At 41.3% G+C, this 13,502-nt stretch overlaps 1 protein-coding gene across 16 annotated transcripts in view; it reads right to left on the bottom strand.

The window, feature by feature from the left end:
* XRRA1 (X-ray radiation resistance associated 1) overlaps nt 1-13,502 on the bottom strand; it is a 58,497-nt gene that overhangs the window by 21,314 nt on the left and 23,681 nt on the right. For 15 of the 16 annotated variants that reach the window (XM_008526137.2, XM_070624158.1, XM_070624155.1 and 12 more), the window contains 2 exons: nt 6,791-6,919; nt 5,907-6,115 (listed from right to left, as the gene is read on the bottom strand). In XM_008526137.2, coding sequence (XP_008524359.2) covers nt 5,907-6,115; nt 6,791-6,919 — 338 coding nt within the window. Of the gene's footprint in view, nt 1-5,906; nt 6,543-6,790; nt 6,920-13,502 lie in introns of those variants that run through there. The other variant, XM_070624165.1, reaches the window with a different exon arrangement.

The raw sequence follows: 13,502 nt of genomic DNA, 5'->3' as shown, positions 1-13,502 counted from the left end.
AGTCCTAACCCCCAGTATCTCAGAATGTGACTGTATTTGGAGAGAGGGTTTTTAAAGAGGTAATTAAAGTTAAATGAGGTCATTAAGATGAGCCCTAATCCAAAGTGAATGGTCTTCTTATAAGAAGAGGAGATTAGGACACAGAAAACACAGAGGGATGACTGCATGAGGACACAGCAAGAAGGTGGACATCTGTAAGCCAAGGAGAGAGGCCTCTGAAGAAGCTAAACCTGCCAACAGCTTGACCTTGGACTTCTAGTCTTCAGAACTGCGAGAAAATAAATTTCTGTTCTTTAAGCCCCCCAGTCTGTGGGTGTTTTTTTGGCAGCCCTAGGAAACTAGTATATTTGGCTAAATCGAAATTAAGAATTTCTCTTCAAAATGTGATCTAGACCATTATAAAGTTAATAGGCAGGTAATGACAGAATAAAAGACATTTAAGACATTAAAACTGTCAAGGGATATTAAATGAAAATTCATAGAAGTTGAAAACCAAATGGCTAAGAAAAATGAAGGAATGCTTAACATCACCAGTAATTAGAAAAACACAAATGAACATAATGAAATATCACTTTATACCTACCAGAATAACAAAACTTAGAAAATTAGAAAGTTGGGTAACACTAAGTGTTGGCAAGGGCATAGGGAAATAGGAACCCTAACGTACTACTAGTGTGTATGTCCACTAGACCCGCCATTTTGAAGAACAATCAGGTGGCACTTATTCAAACTATGTATGTAGACACCCTGTCATCCATCACTCCCACTCCTAGGTAAATATTCCAGAAAAACACTGGCACAGGGGTAAATGTAAGAGATATACACAAGGTTGTTCACTGCAGCACTATTTGTGGTAACAGAGAGTTGTAGGCAACCTATGTGTCCATCAGCAAGGGAACAGACCACAAATGTGGATAGAGCATAGTGTGGGATATGAAGCATTAATTAAAAGCAAGGAACTAGATGGGTATACAGCAACATGGAAAAATCTTAAAATAGTGTTGGGCAAAAAAAATGAAGTAGCAGAATGAGTTCAACAGCATATTACAATTATACAATTACAAACACATTACCCACAAAATAATATATATTTTACAAAGATACATATATCTATGAAAATATATCCAGCACAAGAAGAGATATTTATATGAACATGGGAAATGGGAGTAAGGATTAAGGATGAAGGAGAAAAAAGAAAATAGGGCAAGAGGAGCTTTGCATAGACTAACACACTGCACCATGCCCTGAGTTGTGTTACTAACTCAACTCTCTGCTTCGAAGTTACACAAACACACACGTGACAAGGAATCTAAGAAGGAGGAAGACTGGAGTTACGAGCAGCTATGACAAGGAAAGACTAACAGTTTAATCTCTCAGTGTAAAAAATTGTTGATGCATAATTAAAAAAATTAAAACCAACTCAAATTATTAGGGTTTATTACATTAAGGGAAGTGACAGGGGTAGGGTGGAATAGATAAACACATGTTAAGATTTTTTTCTTATTAAAGAGGAAAGTTTGGATTTGGTTGGTTCTAGGTATTGATAGACAAAAGTGAGTTTAAACATGTGGATTAAAATTTTTAAGGTAATCATTAGAAATAGAAATGAGATGTGCAACTTTAACAACTGGAGGAAAAAGTGGAATTGAGGGAAAACTCAATTGGTGCCCAGAAAAAGGCAAAAAAGAAGGAAAAAAAGCATGGTAAATAGAAAACATGAATTACTGATAGTAGAAATAAGTCAAAACGTATCAACATTCACCATGTGAGTGAGTTAAATTCTTATATTAAAAGAAAAAGATCCATATTGGGAAAAATAAGGATTATATTGTTTTTGAGATATCCTAAAATCAATATTCATATCAGATAAAATGGAGGCCCAGGCCAAGGCCAAAAGTATGAATAAGACAAAGTGGAGTGTTTTACAGTGATTAAAAGACACAATCTACCAAGATAATAGTCATGAACATAAAAGGGAACTGAACCAACTTAATAGTAAAAACTGCCAGAAATGCAAGGAGATACTCACAAATCCACAATAGAGGTAAGAGACTTTAATACACCTGTTTCTGAAGTTAACAAACCAAGCAGACACAAACATAATCTTAGGGGAAATCTGAATAACATGATTGTGCCAATTACGAAAGCTATTATTTTTTACTGCCAAACCTACCCATCTCTATTCTGCTGTGGGATGCTGGAGCTGGGGCTCTGAAAACCATGTTTCTGCTTTGCCAGCTGGTTTCTGTTAGACCCTGACAGCAGTGGGTGCTGCTACAGGGAGACTGTAAAGCCGGAAGAGGAAGAAGGGGCTTGCTTTCCCTGGGGGTTTCCCCTGGGTTTCCGGTCTGTGATTCCCATGAATGTCACCGGAGTACCGTTACTTCACCCCACCTTCAGCAAGTCCTTCCCTAGCCGCAGCTGAATCCAGTTTGCATTTTCCAACCTTTATAAACCAGCTTAGTTTTAACTCCCTCACAGATACCAGCACCGACTGGCCAGTATTCTCGCCTCAGCGAGCAGGGTCTCAGCTCCATGAGGCCCATCTGAGCTCAGAGCTACCAGCAGCCAAGCAGCGTCTCCTCCTCAGAGGTCTAAGTTTCAGCTCTAAGGGGCTTCTCCTCCAAGCTTCTACATTTTAATAATTCCAACCTCTTCCCACAAAGAAAACTCCAGGCTCAGATGGCTTCATGGTAAGTTCTTCCAAAATTTAAGGAAGGAATAATATCAATCTTCTACAAACTTTCCCAGGAAACAGAAAAAGAGTGAACACTTCCAAACTCATTTTATCCTAACAAGAACATGATAACAAAGGAAACTAACACACCCACATATCTCCCGAACACAGATTCAAAAATCCTTGACAAAATATCAGCAAGTTAAATCCAGTAATACACATCATGACCAAGTGGGGTTTATCCTGGGAATGCAAGGCTAAAATCAGTGTAATTAACCATATTAATAGGTTAAAAAAGAGAAATCACATTACCATCTCAACAGATGCAGAAAAAGCATCTGACAAAATTCAATACCCATTCATAGCAGAACTCTCAGCAAACTAGGAAGAGAAGGAAATGTCTTTAATCTGATAAAAGGCATCTACAAAAATTTACACATCTAACTCATAATTTTGAAATACTGAAAATTTACCCCCTGAGGTTGGGAACAACATAAGAATGTCCACTAGCACGACTTCTATTCAACATTGTACTGGTAGTCCTAGCCAGCAAAATAAAGAAATAAAAAGGTTAAGATTAGGTGTAAGATTGGAAAAGAAGAGATAAAATGGTCCTCATTTATAGGTGTCATGATCATGAACACAGATAATCCAAAAGAATGATTAAAAATGGTAAATGAATTTAGAAAGGTTACTGGATACAAGTTCAATATTCTATGTACCAGCAACAAACAGGTGGGAATGAAATATAAAAAAGCAATACCATGGACAATAGCGTAAAAAAAAAGACTGAATACCTAGGAATTAATCTAATGAAAGAGGTGCGTGATCTCACCACTGAAGACTACAAAGCATTCTTGAGAAGAATTTTAAAAGACCTAAAAAATGGGCTATATTATTCTAATGAATTACAAAACTCAATATTGTAAAGATGTCAGTTCTCTCCAAATTGTTCTGTAGGTTCAAAGCAATTCCAATAAAAATTCCAGCAGGATTTTGTGTAGAAATTGACAAGCTGATTCTAAAATTTATATGCAAATATAAAGGCCTTATAATAGTTATAGTGATTTTGAAGAACAACACAGCTAGAGAACTTCACTATCAGTTATCAAAACTAGTTATAAAGCTACAGCAATTTAGACACGCACACTGTCACTCGCCTTACCACAGTGCCTCGCCTACAACTCAGTAGGGAAAAAGATAGAGTCTTTTCAATAAATGGTGCTGGGTCAATTAGATACCCATATAAAATAAAGTAAACTTTGACTCTACTTCACATCATACACAAAAATTTTAGACAGATCATACACCAAAATGTAAAAACTAAAACAATCAAGCTTCTAGAAGAAAATATCTTCATGGCTTGAGATAGGCAAAAAAATTCTCAAACAGGAAATAAAAAGCACTAACCATCAAGGACTGGTGAATTGAACTTCATTAAAATTAAGAACTTCCGTTCATCAAAATTCATGATTAAGAAAATGAAAAAACAGGCCAGAGACTGGGAAAAGATTTTTATAATAAATACATCTACAAAGGACTTGTATCCAGGATATATAAAGAACTCAAACAAATCAACAAGAAAGAGATATATAACCCAATTAAAATACATGCAAAAGACTTGAATACGCACTTCCAAAAGAGGATATCAAAATGACCCAGAAACATATGTAAAGGTACTCAGCATCATTAGTCTCTTGAGAAATGCAATGAAAATGACAATGAGATACCACTACATACCTAAAAAATAAGTAAAATTAAAAAGACTGCCATTATCAAGTATTTGTAAGGATATGGAGTAACTAGAAGTCTCATTAATATGGGAATGAAAATTGTATAACCACATTGGAAAAGTATTTTGCGGTGTCTACTTAATGCTAAACATACTTTTATGTTCTATGACCCAGCAATTCCACTCCTGGGTATATATCCAATAGAAACGAGTACTTAAGTCCACCAAAAGATTTTTAAAAATATTCATAGTAGCTTTATCTATAATAGACCCAAACTAGAAATAACCAAATGTCTATCAAGAGTAAAAAGGGTAAATAAATTATGGTATAAATGGAACAAATAGGAGAAATGAAAAAGAGTAAACTATTGATATATGCAACAACATGAATGAATCTCACAGACATAATACTGAGTGAAATAAATCACACACAAAAGAGCACATGCTGTATGATTCCATACATGAATTTCAAATCAGGCAAAACTCATCCATGGTGACAGACGTCAGAATGGTGATTATTCTTGGAGGATGTACTGATTGGGAGGGTACCACATGGGATACTGGAAAAGTTCTATATTGTAATATGGGTGGTGGTTAAAAGAGTGTACAGGGCCAGCCCTGGTGGCCTAGTGGTTAAGTTTGGCATGCTCCACTTTGGTGGCTGGGGTTCGGTTCCCAGGCACGGACCTCTGCCACTCGTCAACCAGTGGCCATGCTGTGACGGCAGCTCACAAACAAAACAGAAGACTGGCAACAGATGTTAGCTCAGGGTGAATCTTGCTCAGCAAAAGGAGGAAGACTGGCAATGGGTGTTAGCTCAGCAAGAATCCTTCTCAGCAAAAAAAAAAAAAAAAGAGCATATATATGTAAAAATTCAAGTTCTACACAAGATTTCTATATGTTACTTTGTTAGTTATTCCTCAATTTAAAATAGATGCTAAAAAAAAGACCAGTGTGGTATTGGCACAGTAATAGATAACTAGACCAGTGGAGCAGAATATATAATCTAGAAATATACTCATGTATAAAGGGATTTGGGTTTATTATAAAGGTGTCATTTCTTTTCTTTTCTGCCTCTGAATGTTCCCTTTTGGATGTGATTCTTGGCACTGTGGTAGCCATCTTGGGACCTAAATGGGAACCAGCCTACAGGGACAGGCAAGAAAGCCAAGGATGGCAGAAAAGTGGATGGAAAGAACCTGAGTCCCTTGAGAACATCAATGTACCCTGGAATTAACTACCATTGGAAAGCCTTACTTCTGAGTTTCTTGTTATTTGAAATTAAAAAAAAAAAAATCTACTCAATTAGATTTTAAAAGCATCTTAACTGAGAACCAGTTAGGAGCACTGAAATAATTCATGTGAGACCACCACCTCCCCAGGCCCAGGAGCTTAAGTGCAGCTGCTCCCCAGGGAGTCACAGACTTGCAGAATAAACTCTCAGAAGCTTATTCCCACCAGGGGGCTAGAGTCTCTGGAACAAGAGGCGTCACTCACCTGTCCGGTCAACATCCTTTTTCATGGGCAGTACAGTATAATCCGGTTGCTCATCTGAGGACTCAAAGATCCACGACTTGGGCTGCAGCGTGGATTTCCGGGGACTCCCCCTGCCTCCAACCCAGTCCCCCGACCCATCTCGGAGCTGAACCTGCTGTAGGTACGGGATCCGGAAAATCCTGTTTTGGTCCAGGCTTAATTTCTTCAGTCTTCAATTAAGGAAAATGAATACAGAATCACAGCAATAATGACACATCATGGACATTTACCAAGCAACTTTAGGGAAAGAACATGGAATCATGCTTGAACACTTACTCCTCTTGTGTGACCTTGAGCCAGTGACTTACCCTCTCTGGATCTCAATATCCTTATCTCTAAATTGGGGATAATGTTTATTAACCTTTCAAGGTTCCTGTGATGATTAAAGGAGACAATGTAAATGGCCTGGCACCAAGTAGTGGTCAGTAAATGGTAGCTGAATCCAAAGGAAATTTTCTAGGGATCTAAAGTTTAACCATTTAAAAGCCAGCATTTTCATTACTTCAACCAAATAGAACTCAGCAGTTAAACTTATCTTCTGATTCTGATTTTTTCTTCTGTCTCCTCTCTCAGTGTCAGGATACTTTCTCTGGTAATATCTCCCCCTACCCTCCCTTCTCTTTGCCACTTATAATCCAGTTATCTGATCAGAAATGTCCTTATTGATGCCCCACCTGCATGGCTGAGCTCAAGTTCAGAGGGGAGAAATGACTTACCCATGGCCACACAGCAGGGATAAGTGGTGGAGCTGGGATTTAAAGCCAGGCCTTTTGGCTTCCAGAGCAGCAGTCAGGGTGTGAGCAAGGCTGGGGGTTACAGAGGGCCCTGCAGAGAGAGGCTGTTACCTCCGGAGCCCGGCCAGGCTGGCAAAGCAATTGGGGTTGGAGAGTTCGTTGTCATCCAGCATCAGTGTCTCCAGCGCTGGGAACCTCAGGATGTACCTCTTGCTTGTCAGCGATGTTACAGATGCCTCCCTGTGCGTGCAAAGATCTTGGGTAATGAGCAAGGGCAGGGGACAAGCTCCACTCTCCCCAGGAAGAAACGGAGGATGGGGAATCGATCAAGAGGCCTACCCAGCTTGGAAACTTCTCTAGGGCCCAAGAGAGGTGCCTGCAGAGAGTCACTGGAAGGTGGAATTCCCTCCCCAACTGACCCCTTCTCCAAAGGTCACTCACACGTGCAGTCTTCTGTGTGGAGAAAGGCTACACACATTCGCTGAAGGACTCAGTGAGACCAGGTTGGAGCAGGAGGGGGTGCACCAGTAGTGCTCATGGGAAATACCAGAGTGAACGAGGCATGACCAAGTTGGGGGGAAGCACTCTGCAGGGAGAACACTGCACAACTTTGGATCAGGGCAGACTCCCGGGTATGTTGTGTCACCCCCAGGACTAGTAACCCTCAGAGCAGCAGGAGACAACGCCATCGGCATGGACACAGCTTTGCCACGGAGTGGGCCAAGGCAGGCTGGCCGCGGTGAGGCCCTCCTCTAAGGTGACTTCACAAAACGCACACATCAGTAAGGAGATGAAAAATCTCTTTTTAAACCCAAACTCTTGCAGACTCCCAGGAACACCCAAGAGTAGAATTTAACAGGCCGAGGTCCTGAATCACACAGGTGGGGCAGGAAGAACTGGTGGCATTTTAGGTACTACCATTAATGTGACCTCATTTGTGTTCCCAGGTGGATGAGGCCTAGGTAATTCTTTTTAAGTACACAAAGGCAGATGACTCAAATCATGTTTTCATTCCTCCCGCCAACTCCATCCTTTCCACACGCCCAAATAAATACATCAACATCCAGTCACAGATAGATATACATACATATAAACCACAAATGTGCATACAACAAGAGGAAGGGAAAGAAACATTTCTTCAGAGCCTACTGCATTCTTGGCACTGTCTTAGGTGTTTCATATATATCATCTCTGAACAGCACTGGGGAGGACAGGGGTTATCTCCTTTCCAGATGAGGAAACTCAAACTCAGAGTGACTCGCCTGAAGTCTTATAGGTAGAAAGTGGTAGAGCTCAAACTTGACTCAGAACCCTAGGCTCTTTCCTGCAGCACCCACCTCTCACATCATTTCTTCAAGCCCCATGTGGATTAAAGCATGGGGAGATGGAAAAGTAGCTATTGCCTGGGCCAGAGTGTGACGAAAGTACGCAGTGCGTTCAAAAGTCACAAAGGCCTGTAGCAATACATCTGAAGTCAGGAATATTTCAGAGGTAAATATAGAGAGGGTATATAGTCCTTCACTTATTCACATTCATGAATTTCTTTAACGGACACTTATGGAGCCAGATACTGGGAATAAAAAGAGAAAAAGAAGACATCCCTCCCCTCAAGGTGCTTATAGTCTTGCGAAGGAGGTGGACACACTGCACGCAGTGGGACAAATGCTGTAACAGAGGCAGGCACAAAGCTTGGTGGGAGTCACCCACTCTAGTGGGGAGGACTCAGGAAAGGCAATGTTTAAGCTAAACCATGAAGAATGGAGAGAGAATTTGCTGTGTTCTTAACCACTGTGAGAGAGGAAGAGGAACACAGAGAAAAACCATTCCCTTGTGGCTGGAGCTATAATGACTTTAGAAGCTCTGGGCAGTCATGTTTCCCATCATGGGGCCCAGAGAGACACAGGCAGTTCACCTGTAAAGAAAAACGGGGTGAGGCTCAGAGAGGAGCAGCTGCAAGAGCTGAGAGAAAACTTCCGGGCTGCTCCCTAATGCTCAGGACCCACATCCAGTAGGTCCCTATGGCATGACCATAAGATGCCCCAATGTTCTTATAGCAAACCTCTCCTTTTCGTTACTCTAATACTGAGGGACTTCTGTAGATTAGAACCATGGCAGGTGTGACTAAAAAAGGCACAGGTCAGACACAGTTTCAGAAAGAGCCCAGGCAGTGTGTGGGGAACAGGCTTGACATCCAAAGACTAGAGACACTCAGCAGAGAAGGAATGAAGCCTTTAGTTCATGGTATTTGAAGGTCACAGACGACTCTTTTCCTCCTCCTAAAAGGACCAACTTTCATACACTGAATTACAGGAGGGTGCCCCGAAGCTCTGCTGATTTATAATTAATTGACCAATCTTAATTTTACTCCAAGAAATACAAAACAACTAAGAATAAGCCTTCAGAATGTTTCTCCTAAACTCCATAATAGAGAAGCTGGCTCTGTCCTGTCTCTTGTGCCAAGTTATAGTGCTTTCCCTTTTAAAAGTTTCCCCTTAATTATAACATAGAAAAGTTTCATTCTGCCTCTAAAAGAGATGCCTTAAAATAGTGGGACATCCAACAGGTGGATGAGGAGGACAAGACGCAAGGCTTCAGAGGAAAGCACCAGGCTCCTCCACTGAGCCTTTCCCACAGCAGTTTTTGGAGAAGAGCGCTTTGAAATGGCAGGAATCTGTTAGTAGTGGATTTCCAGCTGTTTCAAGGGGTGCTATTTTTATTATACCTTCTCTTGGCAAAAAAGAAATTAATATCATGTAAAATCTGATAGATTTAACTTAATTTTTTTAGAAGCTAAGAGTATGACCCAGTGGTTGGATTCAGGAATGTGTGAATATTAGAAGCATATTAGAAGCAGCACAGGCGTGAGGATCAGGAGCCCTGGGCTCTGATTCTGGTGCCGCTGCTGCTCTGTTTGCTGTGTGACTGCTAGGTGGTGTCAAGCATCTCTGGGCCTAGTCAGTTCCTCTATCTACATGATGAAAGAGGATTTCTTTTACTTTACATTCTAAGACTTTGGATTAGGCTAAAAATAATGCTCAACAGACTGAACCAAGGGCTGTGGCAAACAAGACGAAATTTAGCAAGCTCTGTCTGTTCAAATGTTAATCAGCTTCTGTGATAAGATACAGACAATCCAGCACGCAAACACAGGATGAGGGCTTAAGACGAGTGTAACACACGGCTCAATAGCTTGCTTGTGTAAAACAGGACTTACAATGTGGCTGCTAAAAAGCTAGTGCTTTTCCAGGTGGCATCATTAGGAATACAGTGATTAAAAAAGGAGGTAACGGTCCCTCTCTGCTCTGTGCTGGTCAAGCCTGAGACAGTCGACTTATGTGGTCCAAGGTGGAAAGGGGATAGGCCTAATGGGAGAGCCAAAGTATCAGACGTCAGTCAAAACAAGTAAGAGAGCAGTCTAAAGATGGAGGAGGTCAAATATGACCCCCTTAACTCACTCAGACAGAGATAATAGAGTCATCTATCCAGAAATGGAGATGCAAACGTTCAGAACAGGTGCGGTGTATTGTGAAATAGAAAAAAGTGAAGAGAAAAGAGGCTAGAGAAGTAGGCAGTCAGGTCATGAAAAGCCTCGTGATCAACGTTAGTGGAGTTTATCTTTAGAACCCTGGGAAGCCGCTGAAGGACCTTACGCAGGGTGGTGATAGAACCAGATGTGCATTTTAGAAACATCACTCTGGCTGATGGTAAGGAGGATGGGTTGGGAGGTGAGAAACTGGAGGCTGACATCAAACAGGAGGATAACAGAAATGGGAAGTACAAGTCACAGCATCAGGTGACTGAATGGATGGGGTACAGGGGGAATTCAAGCTGATGCCCAGGTTTCTAGCCTGGACAACTGCACAGCAGATGCACAGCAGCGCCTGTCACCGTGGGCAGGGACACAGGAAGAGGAGATTTTGGAATGGGCGTGTGTGTGATGAGTTTGGCATGATAAGTTGGGTATACGGACTTCTAGTTCAGAAGACAGAGGTGAGGTAGAGAAATACCTAAGACTTGGGAAAGGATGAGACTACTAAGAAAGAGTATAAAGATAAAAAAAAACCAAAACAGTGGGTTGAGAGTGGACTACTGAGGATCACCAACACTGAAGAGGTGGGCAGAAGAGGAATCCACAGAGGACAGTGAATGTGGACAGATGAGGCCTCCTAGCCTTCAAAGCACAATGACTTCAACTGACACTCTGATGTAAGCAGGAGCACATTTTATTCTCCCCACCTTATATGCAAAGAAATAGAAGTGTAGAGTGGTGGCATTTGCTTTACTTTATGTAACAACCCTTTCTACTGAAAACAACTAGACTGGTGAATGAAATATAAAAAGAAAAAAGATCTATCATTTAAAAACATGTCAGAGATGTCAAAACAGTAAGGAAGTAGTATGTCAAAATCTAAAATCAAGAGACAGAAACTGAGCACAAGAAGCCACCTTTGCCTTGAGGACATTTGCTGATCTTGTTGAAACAGACGGTGGAGCATGTAATTGGAGACCCCCAGGTGAATCTGGGATCCTAAAGAGATATACCCTCAGGAGAGACTGAACCAGAACTAAACCCATTCTCCTCAGCCCAGGGCCAGGGGATAACTGCCCTGGAGTGAACAGAGAAGGAGAGCGGGGCAGGGCAGGCTGGTCCTCTTGCAAAACTGCAGCCCAAATTCATATCATCAGAAACTATCCAGCTAGTTTGGTTTAGTTTAAAATGGTTCCATACTGATTGCCCCTTGGCACCTGGCCAAAATAAATGGAAAGGTTCATGGTACTGCAGACTAAATACCGTGGGCCAACTCTCCCCTGAGTGAAAGCTAGAAAATCCAGACAAAATCAATGTATTTAAAACAATCTTCTTCAAGGCATCTGGGAGCTAACAAGCTGTGAAAAATTGGGGGGCCAAGATTTGGGAGAAGGAGGAAACCAAAAGGGGTTCATGCAATATTTTGGGCCATTTTCCCCTAGGGCTGTCTGCTGACTCCGAAGTAGCAGAAAGGCTGAGAAGCTGAGCAGAGATTCTGACAACTTGCTAGTCCGGGGGCCAAAAACTGGAGTCCAGTGCGTGCTGCAGAAGGGGAGCCCTGATAACCTGCCCTTGCTTCAAGTTAGGACATTGAAGGACTAAATCCTACGAGAAAGTGTGAACTGGAGACAGTGTGGTGCTTGCAGAGACCGAAGACTAGCTTCAAACAACTTTAATTTCTATAACTGAATTAAGATGATTTGGAATTGTTAGCGATCTATACAATCAAAAAACTCTAGATCTGGTGAGGAAAAAAAGTGATTTGAGTTCCCAAAAGGGAGAGTCATGGCCTCTCATTCAGTTTCCTAACTATTTACATTTAAATTAAAACTAATTAAACTTAAAACTAAAAATTCAGTTCCCCAGTCACACTAACCACATTTCAAGTGCTCAATATGACTAGTGGCTACTATGTCGGACATGCAGATATAGAACATTTCCAGCATTGTAGAAAGTGCTGGTGAACCAGTGCCAAACTAGGACTTTCTAGAGGATTACTAGACAATGTCAGACAATATCTGCAAATTGGTGCTAATGTCTGGAGATATGAAAAGCACAGTGGTCTATCACTCAAATTTGGGGATTACGAAGGCCAGACAGATGGAAGAATGGAAATTTAGCTTGTGAATGGACTCAGTGAAGTCATAAACCCACTTTGTGGTTATCTCCCCAGCTCCTGAATGTATAATTACTACAGACATACTAAGCAACTGACAGAATAACTACATTTGTTTACTGACCCACAAAGTGAGAGCTATTATAGTAGGAAGGGCCAAATTGAAGCCCCAGGAATTTTGCTTCTACAACAGTAAACCAAAAATAATTTTCCATCCCTGAGGTAACTGCAGAAATTACTGCCATCACTAAAGACTAGAAAGGTACAAAGATAATGAGTCCTCTGACATTCCTGTTTAACTTGTTTATCTGGCTTGTGCAGAAGACAGGTCTTGAAGAATGATTTTAGATTACTGTGAGCTTAATCCAGTGGTGATTCCAATTTCAGCTGCTGTTCCATATGTGAACTCTTCTCATGATAGCAAATCAACACAGCCCCTGGGACTTGTGATAAAGCTAAGGACCTGTGAAATGTTTCTTTCTCTTTATCAATGAATGAGAATTCCCAGAAGCAGTCTGCTTTTGCCTGACAGGCACAACAGTACACCTCTATCCTCTTCTCTCAGGGCTGTATCAACTCTATAGCCCTATCATAACCTATTACACAGGGGTCTTGATTACTTTGGTATTCCACAGAACATCACGTTGATTGGACCTGATGGGCGGGAAGATGCAAATACTCTAGATACCTTAGTAAGATAGGTGTGTGCCACAGAATGGAGGTAAACTCCTCCAAAATTCAAGAAACTGCCACCTTGATTAATTTCCTTGATGTGGAGCATGCTGGAATATGCCTCCAATGTGAAAGACAGAATCCTTCGCTTTGTACCACCTGTTACTAAGAAAAAGGCATAACGCTTTGTTGGCCTTTTTGGATTTTGGAAGCTGCACATAAAGCATTTGTGCTGTCCTGATCCATTTACTGAGTAGCCCATAAGGCTGCTAGTTTTGTGTGGGGCGCAGAGCAAGACAAGGCTGTGCAGCAGGTCCAACTGTACTGCAAGTTGCTTTCTGGGCATTATGTCACTAGGCATATGACTCAGCAGGTCCAACTGGGCTCTAAATGCCTAAGGCAAATAGGCGTGCTGTATAGATAGGGGTGCTGAAACCATCCATCCTGGTTTTCAAGGACAGTCTGAGTTTTCACCTGTTATCCCAAAATAATTAATAGTATTCCAT

Source organism: Equus przewalskii, chromosome 6, assembly GCF_037783145.1.
Source record: "Equus przewalskii isolate Varuska chromosome 6, EquPr2, whole genome shotgun sequence".
In the NCBI taxonomy this organism is placed as follows: Eukaryota; Metazoa; Chordata; class Mammalia; order Perissodactyla; family Equidae; genus Equus; species Equus przewalskii.
This window is presented reverse-complemented; position numbering and strand designations above follow the sequence as displayed.